The sequence below is a fragment of the Eucyclogobius newberryi genome, unplaced genomic scaffold (genome assembly GCF_026437365.1).
Source record: "Eucyclogobius newberryi isolate DKJ021-1_F unplaced genomic scaffold, fEucNew1.0.hap1 SCAF_6, whole genome shotgun sequence".
Taxonomy (NCBI): Eukaryota; Metazoa; Chordata; class Actinopteri; order Gobiiformes; family Gobiidae; genus Eucyclogobius; species Eucyclogobius newberryi.
The window spans coordinates 20,887,583-20,914,437 of record NW_027316278.1 but is presented as its reverse complement, the minus strand read 5'-3'; the positions used below and the strand labels follow the sequence as shown (position 1 = coordinate 20,914,437).

At 39.7% G+C, this 26,855-nt stretch overlaps 1 protein-coding gene across 1 annotated transcript in view; it reads left to right on the top strand.

Moving 5' to 3' along the window:
• Positions 1 to 26,855, top strand: part of adamts3 (ADAM metallopeptidase with thrombospondin type 1 motif, 3) — a 117,749-nt gene that overhangs the window by 33,771 nt on the left and 57,123 nt on the right. The window contains exon 5 of the mRNA XM_072433876.1: positions 23,307 to 23,500. Within this exon, the coding sequence (XP_072289977.1) occupies positions 23,307 to 23,500 (194 nt within the window). The remainder of the gene's footprint in view (positions 1 to 23,306; positions 23,501 to 26,855) is intronic.

The window sequence follows — 26,855 nt, the reverse complement described above, 5'->3', positions numbered from 1 at the left end:
TGATTGCAAGCTCACTGAAGGTGAGCCTGCCTGAGTTTGGGGCTGTTGGCTTACTGTGGTGCAATGCATAGATAGATGCTATATACCTATCTTTTTTTCAGGTGTAAATAAATGCTGATCATGGTGACTGGGTTTAAGGGGATAAAGGTCTCATTCAGGGACCTTTATCCCCTTAAATGGTGCATACATACAAAATGGGGTCTAAAAGTACCGTATGTACCGATATTTGGATCTCTTTACTATAACTCATTTAATCACTTACTGCTTTTGAGGGGAATTAGGAGGAAGTTTTGTATTCATGTTAATGTTTGTCATTTCAAAAACAATGAAAACACATGGAGGTGCTGGCTCATTTTGTTTTATTTTAGCAGAAGCTGGAGACCCTGCGTTCATAGGCACAGACCAGTCTTCCTCTGCCCACACATACCCCGTCCACACCCGCCCGCCAGCAGCGACTCTCTGCCCCTCCCTCTTGGTCTTGTGTGTCAATCAAACCGGCTAATTATCGACTCGTGTTTAGGTAAATCACATTCTCATAACTCACTTTGTATTGTCCTTACATGGTGAACTGGAGGAGAGGAGGAGGCGTGACTCAGATTTCTGCAAGTGTCACAATTAGTAGAGGACAAAAAAAGCAGACATTCAACAATTCAAGTGGATTTAAGGTCAATTGGTAAAGGCTGGAGACCAGGACTGACTTAGATGAGCTGGTAAGTAACAGTGTTGTAGTGAAGGGCCAAACGAATCGAGGCGTCGACACATGTCGAGCACTGAAAGTGACGCCTGTCTCAGGCAGTGTCTAGTATCTAGATGCAGACCTCCCCGACACACACAGCAGCCAGACAGAAAGCTTGCCGCACATACACGACAAGAGCCACAACCTTTATAATCAGCCGTTGTGCGTGACGGGGACGTCTGCATGGATTTGACGGGGACGCATAAACAAGCGTTCAGTCTGTGTGTCACTTTAAGTCATGTGACAAACACATCTACAGTATCGTTTGGTGTTGCTTGTGTCAGAAACGCCTCTGAAGCTGCAGCGCAAGAATCAAGTCTGGTATTTTCTGTTTGTTTTGTGGTTCATTGGTGATATTTGCTGGTTCCTCAGTGGGGAATAATTTTGGTCTTTCACAAAAATAACCCCTGCAAGCCCTATTTTCCTATTATTATTTTTAATCATTTCGAGTCACTTCTTATACACACTTATACTCTGTCGTCCCCTGAGGCAACTACTGTTTTTGTAACTGAACTGTTACAAAAATAAATTGAATTGAATTAATATTAAAGCCTACTTTATTTGCTTAATGACTATGATTGAGCGACCTTCTCATCGAGTTTTCTCTTATTTGTTGCTCCTTAAGAAGCAGTGGGCCTACCTTTTTAGACCACCAGATGGCGCTCTAGAGTGCACTAACACAGTGTCAATACTGTGTCAACACAGTATTGGAAATGTATAACGCACGCCTTGACGTACTTGCTTGCCATCACTAGCAAGTTGTTGGCAAGCAGGCTAACGGCTGGCTCTGTAAAAAAGTTAATTAGACAAAAATGTCAAGCTAACTGGAGTCAAACAAACTGGCCAGGACTCGCTGTGGAGCTTAGGCTCTTATACTGCTGATTGCCGCCAGGTGTGAGGAGATCTGGAGGCCACAGGTTGCCACGCCCGGAGGGGAGGGAACAAACACAGAAGGGGTGTGACCGTGACAACAAGACTCTTTAGACCTTAAAGGCTCTTAAGGTCTCAGCAGCACCCTTCAGTCTCATTTATCCTAGACATTTACTATCTGAATACAGTATCAATTAAAGATCCACTACACCACATTTGTATTTTACACAGTACAAGCACTTTGGGTTACTACATGTACAGTCCAGCTTGGTTTGTTTGTGATCAACAAGCTTATTTTATTACTAATTTTGGTTTTGTGATTGCTCAGTTAGATTATACATTGCAATTGGTATTTTCTTTCATGTTCGTCTATATAAAAGTTACCAGACTGGCTCATGTGAAATAGTTTTATTACAAGGGTGTGTACACTCTTTGGGTTACATATGGTACAATGACATGTTAAAGTTAGTTAACATGGCATTCATTCATTATAGTCATTGATTCTAGTCTGGAATCCCATAGCAATCATGTTTTACTCTGAAATTAAAGTGCACATTAATGAGTAATAAGACCATTGTCTTGATTGTTTGTATGCATTTTCTTAAGTACTGGTCCTTGGGGGGGAAAGTGTGGGGACCACTAGTTCAGTGGATTATTAGATATCATGATCAGTATATTTGGACTCAAGAGTATTAGTGTCGACACCCATGTCATCTGGTCAGAAGCTCAGCCTGGTCCTGGACCTGGTCAGTACTTGGGTGGGAGACCACTGTAATGCCAGGTGACACAGGGGGGCAGTTGTGTATGCTGTCGTTGTGTCCTTGGGCAAGACACTTCACCCACATTGCCTCCAGTGTCCAAGTATGTGTATGAATGAGAGTGTGTTTGTGAGAGTGATGTCTGAAAATGGATAGATGGAATATTGATGATTTCATTAATTATCATACCCTAATACTAATCTTAAAATAGAAAATAATCTTCTACTTACTAGTGTTTCTGTCAGCAAGAGGAGGGCTATAAATTGAAAGGTAAAACACAGACTTTGAGAACCACAAGGAGATGTTTCTGTTTGTGGGTTTGCGGGGTGAAGATGTGGAGTAATTGAGGTTCAGGGTTGAGGAGGGTTTTTGAAAATAAATAATAACCAGAAATTGTGTTGAAAATAATATTGTATCTATTGGTCATTGTAAGCTGAACTGATTTGTAATTTCTAACTTGTATATGCTGCTTGTAATGACTAAATAATCATGTACTAATGTAAACACTATTGATAGGGGGCGGGTTTAAATAGGCTTGCATTAGTATTGTTCAAAATAACCGTAACAAAACCAGACAAAACGCGCCTGCAGCATGCTTATGCATGGGGAACATCTTTGTACACACATCTGAACACATTCAGTGTGATGGCAACATCCTTTATTCCTTTGCCATAGATTTGTTTACATTCAGCTGCTCCAGATAAGACTTAGTCTTGGACAAGAAAGCGGTGCTCAGAAAGAGAAAGAAAATATGAATGGCAAAAATTGCACATTTTTTGGGCAAAATTCCCGCCTCTAAGACACCCCCACTCACTGTGCTACCATATGAATCACTTGTCTGTGGGAACACTCGACTTATATATTTTTCGCCACAATTTATACCCGCATAGACAACTGTTTCTTTTTCCTTGCATATGAATCACTCTGTTTGGGGACAAACCTTATGAAGCCACGTAGATGTTCCGTGTGAATGGAACTGTGGGAACTGGTCCTTGATTCATCCTGGAGAGTTTCTTTGTTTAATCTTTAATCTATCTTCAAACTTTTTTTTAAAATCCCGTTGTTTTAATAATTGATCCTGAAGAAACTACAATTCTGCTGATCCAATTGGAATTCAAATACCATTTATTCCTTTCTGTTTTTCTCTTGAACAAATGTCTGCAGTAGAATATGCCAATGAAAGCAAGCACAAGCCAGCGGATTACATAGTGATATTCAGCCTCAGCCTTGTTTCTTTGCACAGCTCCAGTGGAATAACAACTTGGTACAAGAGATAGTTATTTGGGGGAGGGGTGATCCGGCCACTACTGACCAAATCTGATTGGTCTCACTTCAATTTATTATTCAACAATATCCTTAAAGCCCTATTCAAATGCGATTAGTTTTACCTGGGGACGTCTTTATATCTGAGATTTTCTGTTTGGATTCGGACAGGATGAGCAATGTCAGTAACTTTATTCCGTAAATGGCAGACTTCTTAACACACTGAAACATGACGATAACCTTTTAATTCATTCATTTTTAATTATTTCATGTCTTCTATTTGAGGTTTTTCACACTGATCTAAACTCAAAATGAAAAGCATGAAAAGCACTCAAACCTTCCCTTCATGCTGCTCTGTACTTCTAACCTCTGTTGCCACGACAAAACACTGTACTACCGGTTTAGGTTTCTTGCTGTTTGCTTTGTGTTTTTACGGCCTTGTCAAATCTTCATGCTGAAATGTTCTACCGTGCAAGTATAGTTTGTCCCATACTCTGCTTGAGCACATTCTTAATTAAATCAAAGTGTTACCAACAACAGAAGGGTAGAAGAAAACCCCTGTTGGCTTTGGTGGAATTATCTCCACTGCAAAGTCTGCTCTGTGGTAAGTGACGGTTCAAAAGCTCATGCAAACAAAAGGGCACGAGCAACTCTCTGAGGGAAGAAAAACACATCTGAATCCCAAACAGCTCTGATACAAGCACATGAAAAACGTGCCTGGAATTGTAAAAAGAATACGGATTGATGAGTTGTCATGCTTGCCTGGCTGCGACAGTATCACAGTGCTCGTCCTCTGATCCAATGGTGGGTGGTTCAATTCCTGCTCACGACATGGATATCATTGGCAGAGCGATCAGATCCACTCACCCGCAGGCTGGTGGTGCGATCTGCATGTGAGTGGTTCCTTGATGTAAAGCATTTTGAGAGTCTTAGAAGGTAGACCATAACTACAAAATGTTACCATTCACTCATGCCATTGCGTGGTATCTTTTGTTTGGAGTTTTAAGTGTGACCTTTAAAAGCTTTGTGATGTTGTTGAACTAGAAAGATTGTTGACCATCTCATCATTGAGTGAGAGATTAAGACTGTGTAATAATAATAATGTAAATCTAGTTCGGGATCACTTACATTTATTGTGTAAATTGTGCTGTCATTAGATCAGATCAGCTTTAGCCACAAAATCAATATACCTATAGATAATCTAATGTTTTTGTCAAATTTCCAAGCTGACCATATTCAAATTTGCGTCATACATTTAATGCTATACCAATTTCAACTGTGAGCTATTTGCAAGTGGGTACAATTTAAAATGAAACAATTGCCGTGGTGAGGCCGGGGGAGCTTTGAAGCAGTATCATTAAATATCTACTCATTGCCATTCTTGGCAGCTGTAAATGATCCTGTTTGAGTGCACAAAGAGACGCACCTGCGACCCTGTCTTAGTCCTCGGTCCATGTAGGTCTCTGAAATGTTACATATCTGAAATATACGGCATATTAACCATGTCGGATTCTGAGGACCTCAGGGGCCGGCCTCCTGCTTGGGCCAGAGTCAGGACTAAACATGGGGAATCTGCTCTGAGTTTTATCCTGCTAAAACAGTCTTTCTGAAGACATCATTCAAATCCAGCCTAAATTGGTTCTGTTTAGCTTTGCATATGACTGGAATGATTTTGTCTGCACTTTTCTCTTCAAAGTAAATTGTATACTTACTGTTATATTTATTTGTGTTTATATTGAGATTGTAATGCACTTGTTCTGTTATGTTATACGGATTGTGCTCTATAATCAAACTTTCCTTGCTTTGTGTAGGTAAGAACGTGCTTGGTGGATTAAAGACCTCCATCCATCCGTAGCATAGAGAATATACAGTATATTTACATTCATTCATAATTCAAATTGAGCCAAACAAGCAGCAGATTAGTTGGCTGGCTGTTCTGTGATGGAACGTACCTGTAGCGTCAGTGGTCTGCAAGTTGAAGACAATGACAGAGACACTGCCTGACACAGACGTAATGAAGTGACAGGCTCCACTCTTCCTCTCATGCTGCATTGTCACCAAGCGCTTGGCGAATGAAGCGGACAATTCCCCAGAGTTGGAAAATCTGAACTTTCTGTTTGTGTTGCTTCAACCAATCAGGGGCCGTGTTCTGGTGGTGACATAGGGCAGGATTCAGACTGCTGTCTTTGATTAACTTTTCCCCACATGGTGTAAATGGAGCACACGTCTGTACTGGCCATGTTTATGCTCTGTTGAAAAGGATTGGATCTCCTTGAAGCCCACATAAAGCTCCGAAGCACAGCCTGGATGTCAATGTTCTTCTCATCCATTTCTCCAAACTTCATTGTGTCCATTTTAACTCCTCACAACTTAACTCCTCCGCAAGGCAGTTCCATGGTTACCACGTTTGAACCCTGTTGTTCACAGTTGAGACTTCCATCATTAATGGGGAATCACCAGTGATAAGGTATCTCTAAAAACACGATCTGAATTCATAATTGTTGGTTCCCAAGACAGATTATATTGTTTATTATCTATTTATTTCATTATAAGCCAACTTCTATGTAGCCTAAATATGTGTGGACCTGATTTTAATATGAAATTGTCTTTGGGGTGACAAATAAAATTAAATATTGATGATATTGACATGGCAAACATACAGTATCTGCAGTAGTCATTACTACTAGGTCTATCTGCACATTAAGTACACTGAAAATAATTGTTAATAAGTACTATAGGGCCACAGAATTCTGATTTGTCAAGGCCATGTAAAAAAGGTTGGTGCCTCTACACCTATTCAAGTCTAAAGTTGACTATTTGCAGTGAGTAAATTTAACCCTATTGGTAAATATTTGGGAAATACAGCTGAAAGCGGACATCATCCAGACGCAGCTCTTGTACTGCAGTCGCAGTTACTCCACCTGGAGCAGGGGTCTCCAACCTTTGTGCCTCTGTGAGCTACGTTTTCATATCATTATTTTTCTCTTACCTCTTTTCTCTCCTTCCTTCTTGTGGACTGACAGACTCCAGGTAACTCTCAGGCTGCAAATGTTTTTTCTCAGGACTGCTAAAATTATTTTTTATGTTATGTTGTGTAATTATACTGTCTTTTGCAAGAACAAGTTTTACTTTGTGGCAGGCGCCTCAGTGAGTGTGTTGGCGTCAGTTTGCACTTCCGTTTATTCACTTTTTTGCATCTTTCTCTGTGAATATGAGGCTGATTGTCATCAAATAACAGACATTTTGAAGCTGAAAAATACTATGTGGCTGTCATTTTCCCCAGTGGCCTAGATCCGCCCGCACATTTTTCCTGAGTCTGATTCCAAACCTAACCAAGCTCACTGCTCGCTGCTTGCTCCCAGTGGTAAAGAGAAAACAGGAAAAGGAGACTTACGCACAACAAGCTGGCTCTACAGATCAGACACACGCACTTATTGTTGACATTCATGAATAAAAAGTTTTTGGCTTCTTTGGGTCGCTCATGCTGCTGCACATGGATGGCTGCAGGTCACGGTGCCGTTACCAAACTTGCTTGAGACAGCAGCACAATTGTTTGATTGAAAGCTAAATGACAAATAATGGATTTGGGAGGGAAATTGCTTGTAATGCATTTAGAAAGTGACGAATCAAAGTAGACTGCTAAATCTAGATACGTTTCCCTTCGAGTTACTCAAAACAGGGCTGGAGATCTCTGTTATAGAGTAAATTACTCGCGCAACCATGACATGCGAATGAAGTGACTCAAAGTATTCTAGCGTCAAACTAAGAGCTTCTGGTGCTTTTTTGAAATGCCACTCACTTGTGGGAACGCAGCAGCAGCACTTGATTTATAAGTTGCTTCACCTCACACATGCACAGATGTACATTTCCTGTGGCATTGACTTTCATTTTCACCACACAATACGTGTGGAACATATATAGCATGGTTCTATTTCTTCTAAGGTTGAGGACCTATAAAAGGGTGAGCACTGGTATATCATTGAGAGAAAGGAAACATGTTTCAGCTAGATGACACAAAATATTTGTTAAGAGCAAGGGTTAATTTCTTTATTAAATATATAAGTTTAATTAAAACGTAAAAAATATTAAAATAAAAAAGTTATCATACTAAAATGACAGAATTCTATGGTGAAATTTCCTGTTAAACGTTAGATTGTAGATTTGTTGACATTTATGGTTCATAACTTTCAGCATCTTCTCTGTCAGCATAAACCAATGTGAAATATTTGTTCAGCTTCAGAGAGTGATGTCATTATTTAAGAAATTATTGAAAAAACTTAAAGCCATACAATTAAAGGCCCTTTTCACAATAGTTCAGATTGTGGTGTTATTTAAACATCATTGATTACATTTATTGGATGTTAGCATCAGCTTTGAGACAAAACCACTTACTTTTAAAAACATATAGATGTCCCCTGTAAATGTGCACTAACGTTTCTTGTAGCTGTATATTTTAGAATGTTGTGATGTCAACGGAAACACAGCAATAGGATTATAGAATGTTGTGATCTCACGTGAACACAACCTACTGCTTAATGTGACGTTGTCCTGTTGTTTATTTCCATTTAGATGAAAACCTTTCCTAACCCCCAAGCAATTGGCATTTGTCATTCGACTGCTGGCAATCTGCGGTGTTCCAAATTCCCCAGGTACCAAATATTGACTATAGCACTGGCCGGAAAACAAGTGAGGACCGCTTTATCCTGTCACTTCTCTCTGTTAATTGCAATATTCAACAATGGCCTGCCCCAGAGCAGTAACAAATTAAACTGGCTATTGAAAACACATTTCCTGGAACAGAATTTTGAACCAAGATTAGATGATATAATACCCCTGTTGAAAGTAAAGGTGCACTATGTAACTTTTCCGGTGCTTGTCTCCATGGTGATGTTAATGCTTTGCCTTTAATGTTCCAGAGTAAGGTCCACAATCTAACACACACCATACATAAATAAGGAAAAGTGGAATAAAAGCATGTGGTGGAGTACATGAAGAGTTCCGCAGCGCCGACAGAAGCCTGTCTGGACAGGCAAGTTTCTGTTCCTTAACATATTGTATCCTTGCAAAGTAATAACATCCATGACAATTATAGAGACAAGCTCCTTTAACTATTATGAGAATAATGTCGTTAATTAACAAGAATAATCTCATAAATTAATGAGATTAAACTCATAATTTAAAGAGAATAAAGGTCCAATACGCATTTTCACTTTCAGCACCACCGCCTCAAAAACTATAGTGTTCTATAGCCCTTGTGCTATCTTTGGGTCTGGATGACCCAAGAGCGTCTGTAGTAGTCCACCTCAACATGAAATGTTGTTTGTGTGTTTGTGTGTGTGTGTGTGTGTGTGTGTTTGTGTTTGTGTGTGTGTGTGTGTGTGTGTTAGTGTTTGTGTGTGTGTTTGTGTTTGTGTGTGTGTGTGTGTGTGTTAGTGTTTGTGTGTGTGTGTTTGTGTGTGTGTGTTTGTGTTTGTGTGTGTGTGTGTGTGTGTGTTAGTGTTTGTGTGTGTGTTTGTGTTTGTGTGTGTGTGTGTGTGTTTGTGTTTGTGTGTGTGTGTGTGTGTGTGTTAGTGTTTGTGTGTGTGTGTTTGTGTTTGTGTGTGTGTGTGTGTGTGTGTTTGTGTTTGTGTGTGTGTGTGTGTGTGTGTTAGTGTTTGTGTGTGTGTTTGTGTGTGTGTGTGTGTGTGTGTTAGTGTTTGTGTGTGTGTGTTTGTGTGTGTGTGTTTGTGTTTGTGTGTGTGTGTGTGTGTGTGTTAGTGTTTGTGTGTGTGTGTTTGTGTTTGTGTGTGTGTGTGTGTGTGTGTTTGTTTTACGTTTTGAAAAATACATAGTAAAAAAATAAAAAACGTTTTCAACCCGTCCACTACGATTGAGGGTAGCACAAGGGCTAAACAAGTTCTTATAGTATTTATTTACATTAGATCCATAGAGTTGATAGTGCAGACACACAGCAGCACAGCATATGGGTTGAAGCACTGTGATTTTGCCGCAGCTCAGCTGCACGTGGAGCTCTCATTGGTTTATCTCCCCCATGTTCTGCTGCCTGGTGTGTGTGTGTGTGTGTGTGTGTGTGTGTGGATTGTATCAAAACTAAAAAATACAAGAGAAAATATGTTCATCTGCACTAAATAAGTAATGTTAGGCTACAAGTTTCTTCAGTACAGAGAAGAAAGTCTTCGTACAGAGAAAGACTGTGGTGGAGATGGCTCAGAAGAGACGGAAATCTGCAGAGACGCGATGCGATCAATCGTGCTAATAAACAAACGCATGTGTAGCAGCGGAGCTGTTGCTTCCGCACAAGGTTTGTTGGTAGGCGTCCTACATCCAAATAACAGGAGGGTAGAGGGGTGACAGTCGCTTGAGTTCTCAAATCGGTGAAAAATCTTTAATTCCTTAATGGCATATTGAGCCCAACAGTCACAGTCTTCTAACAAAGATGAGAAAAGATTAAAATAGACATTATAAACCTAAAATAAACCAATTTAAACGACATGGAACATAAAAAATGCACTACATTTGGTTATAATAAACTACTATTCCTCATACAGGTGATTTTATCATTTAAATGGGTTCTTTTTCTTTCATGATTTTTTTTTACATTTCTGATTGTTTGATTGGGTTCAATATGCCGTTTATGTTAAAGGATGCTACTTGTTACACTTCTGATGCCATCGGGTTGATTGTTTTGATTATGCCATTGATGTTTTTAAGCTCTCTGATTGAACAGAACATACAAACACAAGAACCACAGAAACTGGAAACGGATGAAAAGATAAAATAGAAAACAAAAGGGTTCATGCTGACATGCACCATACCCAAAGTCTGATCTTGTACATGATCGCAGAGGAGGGAAGTCCATTCCCAATGAAGGGCCCCCTAAAAAAACTCCCATGTCGCTCCATGTTTTATTCCCCTCAAAGAACTGGACACACCACTTCCCGCAGCGTCAACACCCCGACCCTCAGTGTGTTCAGATAATCTGTATTGTCTGAAATACCCTGTTCAGCTTAATTGATGCGTGCTCTGTTTCCTCCCCCTGCTTTCAGCTCCTTATGTCGCATTCAAATTGGTTGAATCAGGCTGCGCAGGACACTGCTCTCAGTGACGCCATGTCATGCTGCATTTCATTTCACCCATCATGGGGGCCAACTGCTGCATGGTTATCTCCTCTCCTCCTTGTAGCATTAGGAGGTTTATGTTAGCCTCGTTAGCTTGAGAGGCGGCAGTTTTCGAATGGAGCCGTGGACCGTCAGCTTTGATTGTTTTGATCCCATAGCATTACCTGTCTTGTGTTTTCCCTGTTTACTCATCTCTCGTTTGTCTTCTCTAGGATTAGCTCATCTGTTTTGTCACAATAACCAGAAGTCCAAGTCCTTGTAACTCTTTAAACAATACAATTCTCAAATGAATCCATAACGTAGGGTTAATAAACATTTGGAGAGGGATTAATCTTAATGTCTGCCGATTTACATATTTTCCAATCCACATAAGATCTACACTAGAATAGACTACATTTTTTATTTTCAGATAGGTAACAACATTTTTTGTTGTATAGATCTTATAGTGATCATGCCCCTATTTACATCACTTTAGATTTGGAACAGAAGTGAAAAACATCGAGATTAAATGCTCGCCTGCTCATTGACCCTTACTTAAAAAAGCACAAGCAGAAATGTTAAATGACATTGATACTTGTGTAGAGGAAAATGACATTGGTGAACCCATTCTCTGGAATGCAACTCTGGCAGTTTTGATGGCCAAAAAGAAACATAGGCAGAAAAAAAATGTAACCTGCTAAAAACAAGAACCCTCAATTGTTACAGGGAAATAAAAAGATAAGCGGTGAAAGTAATGACCTGAAATATTTTTTAAAAATGCTCTTCACCAAACAAAGATATTATGAAAGTGGATACAAATTCTCAACATTCTTAGCTTGGAAACTTAGAAAACAGGCAGAGAATTTTTTTTTACAAAAATTGAGTCAGGCAGAATAATAGTTTTGTCACATTTTTTTCATAGCACCGTACTAAACTGTTCACTATTAACATGAATGAAAAATGTTAGGTGTAAAAAGTATGACCGGGGGCCCACTGTTATCATGTGTTCTGGGACTGTTGTGTTGCTCAAAAATATCAGACTGAAATGAAGGCACTGCAGATTGTTTTTGACATCGCCATCCCACTCAATTTCAGAACTATGTATTTGGGCCTCAAAATTCCTGCTATGGACACAATAAATGTATATATTTGGAGTATACAGGGAGCAGGGAAAAGACCAGCACAAAAAATGGTATGACACAAACTGTGCCAACAACCAAGGACTGGACCAACATTACCATTGACGTACAGGAAATGGACAAAAAGAAATTACATTTGGACTTAATCTGAAAATGGTCCAATTTGACTCACTTGACTCACTAAATGGGACATTTCTTTTGTACTTTGTTTATCTCCTGTGTTCTCTCTGGTCTATTCCTGTTTCAGCGTTGAGATCACAGCTCCCTCCTCAAATGAACAATAACATGCGTACTTAATATATGTGTGGTTCATGGCTTCCTGGAACCTCAGCTATGTGGTAACAAAATGATAATAAAATGTACAACATAGTTCAGAAATTGTATAAACTGCAAAGACATGACAGTGACTCGCACACAGAACTGGTCAAACTTTATGTTTATGTTTGACTGAAAATAATGTATCATTACAAGTTGTGCTTTAAATCTCTTAATATTAGATTTTTTTCCAAAAGTTAATGAGTTCATTTTCAAAGAGTAAATTAAAAAAAATATTCTCTTTTCCATTCCTCCTTCACAAAATTGGCTTTATGTACGGTAATAATTTGACAACTGCAAAGAAGAGTTGAGTTCACAGCTCCCTCATCAAACAAACTGATCTGTGGACTTCATATGTGTGGTTTATGGTAGGGTCAGTAGACTTATATAAGGGTTTCATATTTCAACAGGTGTGCTAGTTTTTTTCTTTTTACATCACACACTCTCCATCCTTATCCATATCTGTTCTGCTGGAGAGTGCATCCTGGACAGGTGTCAGCCGCTTGCTGTTGGAAAGTTGAGCCCTGTATCGCACTTTGAATTGTATGTCTGGCACAGATTGATTACCTTTGTACACATTTCTTTATTTGTTCCAACGGGCTGTCAGAGATTACTGTTGTCAAACCACATTCCTATATTTCTTTAAAAGAGATGGTTGCAATATTTTTCATTCCAATGTAGATTTAATCAATGATCAATTCCTGCTTCTTGTGGTTGATTAGGGTAGTGGGGAAACTGGTTCTGAAATAGGTGGCGGATTTGCAGGTTACGGAACAGATGGTTATTTGGAATTTTACATTTAGTTCACAGGAACTCAAAAGATGCAAAGGTGTCCCCATCATACACTATCAAGCTTTCTGTCTTAATACATTACTAACTTATATAATAGCTTATATAACTTATATAATAGAATAGATATTATTTTTTAAAACGATGAATGCATCAGCTATATTGTCAGACATTTTATTCCAAAATATGAATCAGAATCAGAATAAGCTTTATTGCCATTTGTCAATGAACAGGATTCACGAACATAGGAATCAAACACTGAACAATGAACACAAAAACAATGGACAATGAACAGCTACCGGATATTAAAAATAGGTAAGTAAAGTTAAAAATAGACATGATATTTACATAAACTAAAGTATGTAGTGCAATAAAAGTGAACAGTGCAGTGAGTGCAAAGTGCTTAGGAAGTGTTTATGAGTCCAACAGCAGAGGGAAAGAAATTGTTCTTATGACGGGAGGTTCTGGTCCGGATGGACCGTAGCCTCCTGCCACTCCTGAGGGGAGTGGTCTCCTGCCTGAGGGGAGTGGTCTCCTGCCTGAGGGGAGTGGCCTCCTGCCTGAGGGGAGTGGTCTCCTGCCTGAGGGGAGTGGCTCAACTAGTCCGTGTCCAGGGTGAGAAGGGTCGGCTATGAGCCGACCTGCTCGTCCCAGAGCCCTGGAGACGTACAGGTCCTGCAGAGATGGAAGTCTGCGGCTGATCACCTTCTGAGCAGAGGCACAATGCGCTGTAGTCTCTGTTTGTCCCTGGCTGTGGCTCCAGCGTACCACACGGTGATGGAGGAGGTGAGGATGGACTCGATGATGGCCGTGTAGAACTGTACCATCATCTGCACTGGCAGCTTTGCCTTCTTCAGCTGCCGCAGGAAGTACATCCTCTGCTGGGCCTTCTTGATGAGGGAAATGCTAAGAATGAAGTATTATAACGAATACTTATCTGTTTGTTGTATGTGTTAGTGCGTGATGTGTTTTGTCCTGTAGGAATAAGAGGAATAAGCTGTGGGTGAAAGTGAGAGAGAGAATCAGATGAAGACGAGGCTATGCTGTAGCTCTCTCATAAAGGGATTACGGAGTGGGGGAAGTAACACAATATTTACTCTATATACTAGGAGACAGTATTATGAAAGGATTAACAAAAATCAACACAACCTTTACCGTAAATATAAAGGGGATTATACATTCACTCAAAATGTCAAAAATGACTCAATAAATGCAACATGTTTAAAACAAGGTGTTATAATAGTAATAATAATTAAAGCCGCGGAGCGGCGATGATGGCTCTCGCCTTCCCGAGCGACCGCCTTCCCGCCTGTCCATGTTTTCTGCTGCGTGGTTGACTTCCTGTTTATCATAGATCGATGCTGCCAGGTGTGTTTTACTCGTCAAAGGTCAGAGGTCAAAGGTAGCTCTATCACTGTCCCAAGTTTCATGTGCCTAGGCCAAAGTTTCATGTTTTTTCTTTTTTGAACTAGTCGGCACTGTTTCGACGGGCGTTCTCGCAGCCTTCATTTTATTGGAGTTTGGGCCGATCGCGTCTATGTCCCATGTGTGACATTCATCAATGTTCAGGGGGTCAAAAATGCCCGAGTTGTGGCAAAATTTTACCATGAAAAACTATAATAAGAAACCATGGCAAGAACAATGTCTCGATCTTTTCCATTCTGGAAGGCTCGAGCCAATAATGGCGGGAAATAATTGAGGATGACATTGGCGTGTTTGCTCTGGAGGAAAAAAGACCAAGAGGGAGAGAGGGAGGAGAGAGAGAGGAAGAGAGAGAACTCAAGCGGATGCTGGTCACCAAAACATATTGAACTGCCTGAAAGGATAGACAGTGTGTTTCTAGACAGTGTGTTTCTTCAGCCCCAAAAGGCTGTTCTTGCCCTTTCTTGAATGAGCTCTAAGTTGTGCCTGTAGCGCTGTATGTTGTAGTTGACCAACTGTTACAAGGCTCATCGTTGTTCGAGGCAAAAGTTCACATCTCACAAACTTACAAACAAACAACCTAGTCTAGACTTATATCTATCTATATATCGCTCTGGGCCTATATCTATCTTTCAATCTATTTGTGTATTTGTATTTGTTTAAAACAGATTGTTTAATCTGTTTTTCACTGTCGCCATCCGAGGCAACTGCTTTTGTGATTTTGGGCGTTACAGAAATAAATTGAATTGAAATGTATTTAAATGGATCCATTTGCTGAAAGTAGTGCAGTCACCCGGATCCATTGCAATTAAAAACAAATTTCATTTGAAATACAATAGCATAGTCAACAACACTTCCATTGGATAATATTTCATTGCAGTAACAATTTCACAATTCTTTGAAAGTAATGTTAGTAACAGTGTACAGTGCACATTTAAATGAGACATTTTACATAGCGAGTGTTAAAATAGGAATGGATATTGCTTTGTAAAAAATAGTTATTTTCTTAATGTTGGATCTTGAATGTGTGTAAGCAGCTAGTTACCTTCTGTGCCAAATGAATCCCTTTGATGTGTATTCCTGCAGCAGGAGGTTAAATCGACCTTCTCAGCAGTCGTGAACTTTTGTTTTAATGAACTTGTCACGTCATACATCCAAACATCAGCTATATGTTGCACACATACATCAGAAATATGGTGTGTGACTCATACTTACATACATGTCCAGCATACTACATAGAGAAAGCTTTGAACAACAGAGTAATGTACTTCAGACCTCTTAGCTGCTGCTGCTAATACTGCTAACAATATATGCGTAAATATGGGCTGTTTGAGTGCCCAAGTAAAACACACATCATGTGTTTTGTGGCAATTGTTTGGCCACAAAAGCTTTACCAGAGGTGGACTGAGCGTTACAGTTGTTGTAGAGGTGAAATGAAAAATGTTGGCCCAAACTCCAGATTGGTGTCTGTTTTTTCTGACATTTTGGACCTGTCGCTTGGCTGTGGTAAACTGGATCGTAAGCGTTACTCCAAACAATCATGTTGGAACATTTGAGGTTTTGGAGCTGTGACTTAACAAGTCTTAACAACAGAATGGTGCTGAGCCCACAGACATGAGTAGTGCCATGACAAATAATCATTTACGAGGAGCACTAAAAATCTGGCTAAAAATCTTGTGTTTGCAAAAGGAATAGCATTATCATGTGTTCTGGGACTGTGCTGTTGTACAAGAATATTGTGAAGAAATCAACAACAAATTTACCACTGCCTGGTACTGATATAAACATTATGAATACTGTTCATTTTAATGAAACCAGCAAAGTAAAAACATGAATATTGAAATTTTAAGGCTGTGTAAACAAATACCGTAATCATTCCAGCCTCAGTTTTACTAGTTCACTAATACAAGTAGGATTTGTGGCAATTGGTGAAATAATTAAAATGTTATTTTCAAACTATTATATTTTGGTGCATTACTGTCCAGCATAACAATTAGAATTGTCATTGATGGGGAGCAGTTTGTCCAGTGTCCTCCTGTCCAGACCTTTCCTGTTTTGTAGAGCCGACACATGTGCCTGTTATTGGTGCTGTCCCTTTATTCAAAGGTTTCAGCTTCGTGTTTAAAGGCAACCTTTAGACAACTTGTGTGGCTCTTCAAGGTTTTGGCAAGAAGGAGGGTTTTGATTTTCTAAAACTAACTCTGTTTGTAAAATCATCAATTGTGTTGTGCTTTCGGGCTTCAACCTAAATGAGAATTTTTGTAATCTGATGCTACAAACTTTAATCTATTCTATTATTCTTTGGGCACACATAACATGTACTCCATTATATCCTGGCTTTAGTTTTTGGGAAGTTTTCAGTACTTTGAAAGGATTAAAGATGTATTGATTATTTTTATTCTTAATATTATTCTTAGTATTTATTATTTTTCAACACAAACACTTTTCAAACACAATATAACAAGCCTACAAATGTATACATGATGATTGTAAGTTACTACTCTCTAAGATTCACATTGGGCCATTATTTACAAAAAAAACACATGTGGCATAGTAAGGGTTAACCTTGGTTTTATATGCTGTGTGTCACTTGTATGCAAATGTCACTTCTCCAGCGCATTGAGCGCACTATCCTCATAATGGACTTTGGTCAGAAATACCAACCGCTACTTTTCAATGTCCTTGGGAGACCGCAGCGAAAATCAGGTGCCACAGTGGAGTGGACCCCAAAAAAAAGACATTCATTATTTTGAATTCCATACTGTTTCCAGAATTTGATGTTGCGCTTTATGCTGTTAATTAACAGGCACATTCAGATGCATGTATGCCAATAAGCATGCACGGGTCAGGAAGTATTCACCTCTTGTGACATTCAACCACAACTCGTTATCCCCTGCCTGATCAAAGTATTTAAGGATATCAGGGCTACTCTGCAAAAGCGCCATACAGATTTAGTAGTAGTGGAATCTGTGTTAGAAAATGGATGGCATTTGATGAAGAGGAAGAATGTGGAAAATGTGCTCCTGTATCTCACTACGCTGAAGCTCACTATCAGCACAGTGAAATGTTTCAGCTCTTGCTGCCATAACTGCCCATTTTTCACACCACTTTTTATTTTACTTCAGTTCTGAATATTTTTAGCTCATTGAAGAAAGACATTCACTTCTATACAGTGCAAAAAAAAGTGGCCAAACTTTAAGGGTACTAACGTCAATCAATCAATCAATCAATCAATCAATCAATCAATCAATCAATCAAAGTGCTTCACAATAGAAAATCAAGGCAATACAAAACATAAAAGTAAGTAAACAAGAGGGAAACGTATCATATTATATAATGTTTTGTGTAGTATTAAAACTTAAATAATTTAATTTAAGATTTGAAGTCATCGTAATTATAATCAATAATATAGTTTGAACCTATAAACAAATAAACAGACAAATAAATGAAATACTTGTTAAAAGCATTAGCAACAATACACTGTGTAACATTTTCTACAACAGACCATAGATAATAGCAAGTTTGCGATCTAAAATGCTCTCAAAAAGAAAAGCAGGCCTGTTTTGGACCAAATCCCCCCAGTAACATTTGAATTTAATATAAACTAATAATATGTTTAGCTGAGCTCATTGATAGTATGAGCTGGTAGTTTAATACTTTTATATTACAAGTTATCTATTTAGATAGCCGTGATCGCAACACTGTGTGGGCCGATCCAGACCCGATCCAGTCCAGCCCTGGCTAATGGCAAATTAAAGCCAATCAAATGGTCAAAAATACTACCAAAACATACATTTGGTTAGAATATGAATAATTAATGTGTTAGGCAAAATTGGTGACTCTAAATTGGCCCTAGTGAATGAATGTGAGCGTGAACTGTCTGTAATGTCTATGTCTCTGTGTTGGCCCTGCGACAAGTTGGCCACTGTCCAGGCTGTACCCCGCCTAAGGCCCGAAGTCACTGGGATAGGCTCCAGTCACCCGCGACCCCGAAAGGGAACAAGCGGTAGAAAATGGATGGATGGATGGATGAATAATTACACAAAGGCAAACATAAGAGGGGAGTAGCTATATTTGTTTCAAGCTAAATAGCTTTTTAAAACTCTTTTATATTTAAAAGAGTTTTAAATATACAGATACAGATGGCAGATTTATACTTTGGGACACCTGGAACCCCTGTGCACCATCTTGTTATGCCACACATGTGAGGTGGGATGGATTATAATATTAAAAATGGATCTTTTGTGTATAGAAAAAGTTTCATATCTTTGAGTACAGCTCATGAAAAAAGGGAGAAAAACGTGTTGTGTTTATATTTTTGTTCAGTGTATTTAAAGTGCTGAACACATTTCAAATAGATGACCTAATAATAAAGAATATAAAACAATCAATGGGATGGAACATAAAATTGCCTGCAACGCAGATGCAGGCAGATTATTTTTGACCTTCATAATAGTGATCTAATGTCTGGATATACACTGAATATGAATACAAAAAACTGACATTGTTCTTGACGACCTCCCTCGACCTTCAGAAAGACCCACCATTTAAATGACAAACAAAAATCTCTTAAATATTTGGGTGTAGTGACACACTGAAGAAAAACAACAACATTTCCCAGATTTTTCTACCTACGTATTCCAGACTCTTCTAATTCCCATCCCCCTCCGGTTGAGTGATGAGTGAACATAATGTCAAAAAATAAATAAAAAATCCTGTATCCAATATAAACCCTGAGAAAAAGTTGATTAATGTTTACCTTGTCTTCTAAATGACTTTACCAGCTCAAATCAGAGCGTAGCTTTGCTGATGTGACCCAGAATATGAAGCGTAATGTGTGTCAAAATCTTACTACCTTGAAAGCACTAATCACCATGCAAACTAAACAAAGATGTCAAAATCTTAAACTGATTGGCTTATGAAAATAGCTTTTAATCAAATAGCACCGACCAACGATTTAAGACCTTGTTAATAAAAGTGTTTTTCTAACTGTAAAAGAAAATCAAATGAAAATCTTTGATAATTTAAAAGCTGATTCTGATTTGAACAAATTAGGAGTTGTTGTATCCAAGAAATTACAACAAAGCAAATATAACACTCACTTTTTATCAAGGCATATTCATCACTCCGCTTTGTAGTGACCCCTGTTGTCATTCACCATTCAAGGGGAACATCTTAACGAGTTAAATTAATTAATAATAATAATATCTGGACATTCTACTAAAGACAGTAAATGTCAGTGGGAAGAATAGGAACATGTTTGAAATAATTATGTTGGAAAAATGTATCACGGTATTTTCTAACAATATGAAATCAAAATGTGCACTATGCATTGTGGAGAAAATGTGCTTGTCTGGTTGTCCATCATTATCGTGTGTTTTGGGACTTTTCTATTAATGGCTAATGGTCCTTTTGTATAAGAAGGGGGACTGAAGGGAACGTTCCAACTACAGAGGATCACACTCCCTCAGCCTCCCCGGTAAGATCTATTCTAGGGTACTGGAGAGGAGACTCCAACCGATAGTCGAACCTCAGTTTCAAGAAAAGTAGAGTGTTTTTTCATCCCGTGGCCGTGGAACACCGGACCAGCTCTATACTCTCCATTGGGTGCCTGAGCGTTCATGGAAGTTTCCCCATCCAGTCCACATGTGCTTTGTGGATCTGGAGAAGGCTTTCAACGGTGTACCTCAAGGTATCCTTGGGGAGTGTGCTCTGGGAATATGGATGGGGTCCGGGGCCCTTTGCGCAGGGCTGTCCGGTCCCTGTATGACCGGAGCAGGAGTTGTGTTCGCATTGCCGGCAGTAAGTCAGACCTGTTCCCAGTGCATGTTGGACTCCGCCAGGGCTGTCCTTTGTCACCGGTTCTGTTCATAGTTTTTATGGACAGAATTTCTAGGCGCAGTCAGGGGTCGGAGGGTGTCCGGTTCGGTGACCACAGGATCTCATCTCTGCTGTTTGCAGACGATGTTGTCCTGATGGCTCCATCAAACCCGGACCTGCAACATGCACTGGGACGGTTTGCAGCCGAGTGTGAAGCGGCTGGGATGAGAATCAGTACCTCCAATTACGAGGCCATGGTTCTCGACCGGAAAAAGGTGGCTTGCCCTCTTCAGGTGGGTGGGGAGTCCTTGCCCCAAGTGGAGGAGTTCAACAATCTCAGTGTCTTGTTCACGAGTGAGGGAAGGATGGAGCGTGAGCTTTTTCAGGCGGATCGGTGCAGCGGCTGCAGTGATGCAGTCGCTGAATCGGACTGTTGTGGTGAAGAGGGAGCTGAGTCGAAAGGCAAAGCTCTCGATTTACCGGTCAATCTTTGTTCCTACCCTCACCTATGGTCATGAGCTTTGGGTAATGACCAAAAGGACAAGACTGCGGAAACAAGCGGTTGAAATGAGCCGAGTGGCTGGGCGCTCCCTTAGAGATAGGGTGAGGAGCTCAGTCACACGGGAGGAGCTCGGAGTAGAGCCGCTGCTCCTCCACGCCAAGAGGAGCCAGCTGAAGTGGCTCGCCTTCCTGGGGAGGTGTTCTGGGTATGTCCCACCGGGAAGAGGACCCAGGGAAGACCCAGGACACGCTGGGACTATGTCTCTCTGTGGCCTGGGAACACCTCAGGATCCCCCGGAGAGGCTGTGAGAGTGAAGCAGCCCCAGAAAAGAAGAAGATGGATGAATGGATGGACATTTGGACTTCATTTAAAAAATGTAATGACTTTGGACCAAATGGGACATGTGGCTTTATTTAGTTATGACGGCTTGAACCTCCTGTTTTTAATTTTGTTTCCTGTTTTTTCTGGTTGTTTTCTTTTTTTTTTTTTTTCTGTATCTCTGTTCTATGTTTTGTATTTAAAAACAGTGATTTACTATGACAGAAATGCTAATTTCCCCCCCCGTAACTTTGATACACAATGGATAACAGACCACATCAAAGCTCCACTGCTTATAAATGTATGAGATTTGTTACACTTGAATATAACGCGAGTGCACAATCCGGCATGATGGCGTCACTAGGGGTTACTGTACATTTCCATTCCCCTCGCACACTTTACCTGTCGACCACCTTCGGGCCATTCTCAGCATGTGGCAGGCCGTTTCGGGTGCAGGCTTGTTGGAGACACTCGTAGTCCTTCAGTTCCCCCGGTGCCACGTGTTGCCACAGACTCTGAGAGGTTGAGCTGCTGCTGCTACTCCCTCGGGATTGGCTTTTTCGGGTTGACATTGACTCAGGCACACTGGCGTTCTTAAGGTGCACTGCTGAGGGGAAGTCCAACACGTTTGAAGTAGGGACCTTAGAAGGGCTGTTTACCCAAAGTAGGAGGGGTGCAGGGGGGCTCACTTCACAAGAATGCCTGTGTCATGTTGGGAGCGGCAGAGAGCAGGAATGTGCTCCACAATCCCAACACTGTAGCAGCCTGGACCCGCAGCTGAGGTGGCAACCAATACTGCCTATTTACTTTAGCCCTCTCTCCACTCAATCACCAGTGCTGTCTGCAGCCATAAGCGTCCTTGGAAAAATGAAAATGCTTTCTCACTTTTATTTCAGAACTTCTTGAGTTTAGAAAACATAAAATGATGTAAAATGGGCATAAGATCCAGCGTTAGGGTCCTACACTGGGCACGTTTTGCCCATTTTATGAGCCAGAAGTTTGAAACCTGGATGTCTTATGCTTAAGACCACAACAGAAGAACACCGAAGGTTTGAACAACTGTCTCTCCTGTTATGGTAAAATATATTTCCTATAAAACCTATACCAAATTAGAATGCAAATCTTGGCTCAACGACCATAATGAATGGTCTCCATGCCCACTGAATTATTAATAGAATACTTAGCAGTGTACATTTTAGGTACAACAAAGCTTAAAAGACAGATTTGTTTGTTTTTACATTTAGTATTTTTGGCAAAAAGTAGAAAATGGCTTCTTTCTATTGACTTATCTAGTTTATCAGCACTACCCTAACCGGCCAGTTTCTTAAGTAACAGCCATTGACCCATGTTTCCAAACAGGAATACACAGGAGGTAGATCACCACATTACCGGTACTTCCAAGTTTTTTATTTGATTTGTTAACAGAGTACATCATATTTCATTGACCTTGTTGATACAATCTGAAAGCCACTTTGAATCCTCAGCTCTCACTCTATCTGTCACACTGGGCTGGAGGTTGTGGGACAACAAGTCATATTTTTCCTCAGTTCATTGGCAATCTTCTTGACACAGTGGGATGACGGATAACAAAATGTCCTTCATAAACAGACTCATTTAGTTTGGAGACAATTTACCAAAAGAGAATTACCCTTTTTACCAGTTCACTTGGGTTTTGAAAAATTGGAGATTTCTTTGGGATGAATAGTAAATAAGTTGTACATTTTTTTAAACCTTTCTAAACTGAGGTCCCGGGCAAAAAGGTTTGTGAATCTCTGGTTTAAACAAAGTCTTGTCGGCCTCATGTTTGAAACCTTGCTTCATTCTTTTTTTAAATTATACATTGTTGCCAAACTTCATTTAGATTTTAGATTAGACATTATCAAACAAATTGAAAAAATCTATTTAATTCTAGCTGAAAACAAACAAACTCTAATTTGGAAAGCTTTACGGAAAACTACCTTTTGAATTTGTAAACAAGTCCTATTGATAATAGCAGGTATAGAAATAGTCAAAGCGTGATTTTTATAGTCTGCCAGCAAAGTGTAAAGAGAAATGTATATCAGTGCAGATGATTAGGTTCTTCAAATCAGCAGCAACAACCCTCATAATCCACGACAATCAGCCTCCAAAGAAGGGCTGAGCAATATGATTGGTCAAAAGTTTTTACATTCAGTTCATTTCGTTAGTTAAAGAGATATTGGGACATTTGTGTCTGTAACCCTACAGATTACTGTAAGAACAATTTCAAATTGGACAATAAATATTTCTGATTTTCAGAGCAAGATCTGGATGTGGCCGGCACTCTGGACTTTGTGGCCCGACAAGTGAACAACACGGTGCACCTGCGCCGCAGACGTGACGCTGGTGAGGATGACTACAACATTGAGATCCTGCTGGGAGTGGATGACTCAGTGGTTCGGTTTCATGGAAAGGAGCATGTGCAGAACTATCTTCTAACATTAATGAACATAGTGAGTAACTGCAATCTTATCCCTTCAAACTTATAATTGGTTTGATATTTAGTTTGTCTATGCTTTTTTAAATAACTAATATGGGCAATTTGTAATTTCACACATAAGACAGAAAATTGCTTGGACTGGACCTGGATTACAAATACAAAAACCAGAGTGTCCAGAGTGATTTTTGACCTCACAATGTTATTAGAAGTTAGACCATAGAAACAAAGGAAACGTGGTAATTGTACTTCAAACATGTGTGTGTATTTTTAAAGGGTGGCACCAGAAAAATGCATGACATTAACTGCACATAGTTTCTTTGAAGTGCAAAATGTCCTATCCAGTCATATTTTGTGTATTTTGACACATTTCATTGTAATGTTTTTCAATGTTGCAATAATTGAAAATATTTTGTTAAATGTACACTAAACTACATCAGTCAATACCAACAGACCAGCAAAAGTGGACCATGTTTCAGATCAACACTGAGGCTAAACCTGACATCGTCTGTGCCAGCCCTGCAGGTCATACATAGTTATGATTTCCACAGCCAACACAGTACAGGACATTCTAATCAACAGTAATTATCCGATGGACTCCGCTTTGTAGTGACCCAACTGTTGAAGTTTCCTCTTTTCAAATGCTGGTGCTTATGCCTGGCCCTGTAGCTTCTGTGCATGTGTCCATTATAATGTTTCAGGGTTTATGGTGAACAATCTAGTTTGTTTCACCATTCCTGGTCTAAATAGGAACCGGTACATGGGATTTGCATTGTTTCATTAGACAGATTCATGGAAAGCAGTCACAGAGTTTTATGTATAATGTACCAGGCGTGGGAGTGTATATGCCATGTACAGTAATGACATACTGCATATGCTGGGTGAATTTGAACTATTCTTTTTTGAAGCAGCTGAATGCTTGATTACTTTCATTTCAAATTCAGTTCAAATATTTTATTCAAAAGGGAAGCACAGAATGTTATGTTAATTGGCTATATAAGTAAGTAAAATAGAAAAATCTGCATTGTTAAGAGAGAAGACCATGAAAATGATTTACACACAAAGCGACTCCTATACGCACGGAAGACTGCGATATTAATGAGTTTTACCACGAGCTCCAGTCACAACATGAGAAGGATTTGTGTCTTTAGCAGCTTTATTGTCTTTAATACAGCCACATGGGGTCCAGTAGATGAAAAGGTTTCTCATTCCTCGTCTTCATAAAATACATAATGCATGTCCTTAATAAGATGATCTAAAATACACCAGATTGCTGTAAATTACAATTGTTTATATATGTTGCTAATATTCTTCTGGCAGAACCCCAGCCTCCCTGTTTTATTGTGGGCTTAAAACAAATCCTTATTCTATCTACATCTCGGTCCATATACAGATGTCCACGTGTACAGACACGTGCATCGCCCATGCATCAATATTAGGGTTCCCCCATCTCCCAACTTCCACTGAAAGCCTTGCTCGTCATGGATAGTGGGACTGAACACCACTTGTGGACAATAGTTTTATGGCAGTAAAAAACATTCAACGACGTCCAGTTTGAGAAAATGTCCTCAAGCCAAGGTCTGGGACTTCACGGCGTCTCTTTTATGCCACTTTTATATTATAATATAAAGAGTAGTATATTTTTCAAAATTCTACCCATCAATAATTCGATTTTATGTCTAATCATACTAGCATATCATAGCATAATGAACATATTAAAATGTATTGAAATATTTGACCACGTTCTTAAAAGTTGATTTGCGGTAGAATATAAAGCTGAATATAAGTGCTGTGGAGCTGAATTCTGCTTTTGCCCTGCTCAAAACTTCACTGAATGGAGCAATGTGGTTGGCTAAGTAAAAAAATGTTCCACCTTTATGTTCCTCTCATTACTCTAATAAGCAGAAATGTTGAGTGTCAGTGCTTCTTTCTTATTCTGTCTGACAGGCCTAGTAACAGACATCACGGCTGATCTCCCACGCTGTAAAAGCAATGCAATCTGATGTAGGATGTGAGTCGGGCCAAGTAATTATCATTTCATGGCGGGGCGAGTGGGTGTTGCGCATGAAAGGCTGACCAGTGGCCGCGATGTGAGTCAGACTGTAGGATAATGTAGGTAAACACACATCACTATAGGTGCCAGGCCACTGCAGTAAACATGTATAAAAAAAGAGAAGACAAGCCTACACACTAACTCCCAAACTGCCTTTTAACAATGTTTCAATCCAAATAGATATTCCTCAGATCATATATGAGTCAGATTATAATGAAATACACTCTCTGTTGTCCCCAGTGTCCCCCATGTCTGGTCTGGTCTTCTTTGTGCATGTCTCCTGTGTAGGAGCAAGCAAGGTGGTGAGGAAGAGAGTGAGGAAGAGAGAGCAGATGCGAAGGAAAGACTCCCAGTTAATTTATTACTAACGGGAAAGCTGCACTGCTTTCTCTGTGAATGAACCGGTTACACATTTAACTCCAAGGTTTGATGTCAGAGATTTGGGTCCGGATGAAACAGCGCTTGAGTGAAGTGAAGTCTGAAGTCCGCCTATTAGTGACCTGGGTTGTATGGGATTCTGGTGGATATTTTTATACGACATTGGTTTACCTTTGCATTTACAAGCACTGTTGGAGCCGTGCGTCATGGAGTCATGCATCATGGTACGTGGAGTTGCCTGGTTTCACTGTTCGTGGGAAGAGAGAGGTCCATCGGTTAGGTTAGCATTGCATGCTCACACACGGAGTAAGTGCATCTCCATTATTCTGTCAGACCTCACCATGCCCTGACGTGAACGCACTCTGACCCTGAGCCGATAGTTGTAGGCTATAGGGGAGTTTCACCTTATTCTGATCTGCTCATAGAGAGCCAAAGCAGTCAATTGACCTGGGTCTCATTCTTGTAACTTTCTGTTCTTGATATGCTGCTTATAAAGAATGTTTATAATGTTCAGGACTAAACATGTGAAAGTAGTAAACTAAACTAAATCTTGACCATTTCATTGATTAATTGTACCTTCAATTAATACATTGTACATGTTTTATTCATTGTTGACATAAAATTAATTCATAATTGTGCATGTAATAATACAATATTGGCTAAATCCATAGTACACCAATCAAAAACGTCATATAAAGAGACAAGTTATACCCCTGATGCCGGTAGATTGCGATTGATGTAATGAGTACTTAACTTATCTATTTTTGAATTGTTTCTGTTGGTTTTGACTTGTGCCTTCATAAAACCTGTGGTGTCAAGAATGCTGAACATGACTGAACAATAGAGTCTTTAGAATACAACATTATCATCAGCCTTGTTCTCATTCTAAAATAATCATTGTTATATTATCCTTTGGTTAAATGAAATAATCTTCATTTGG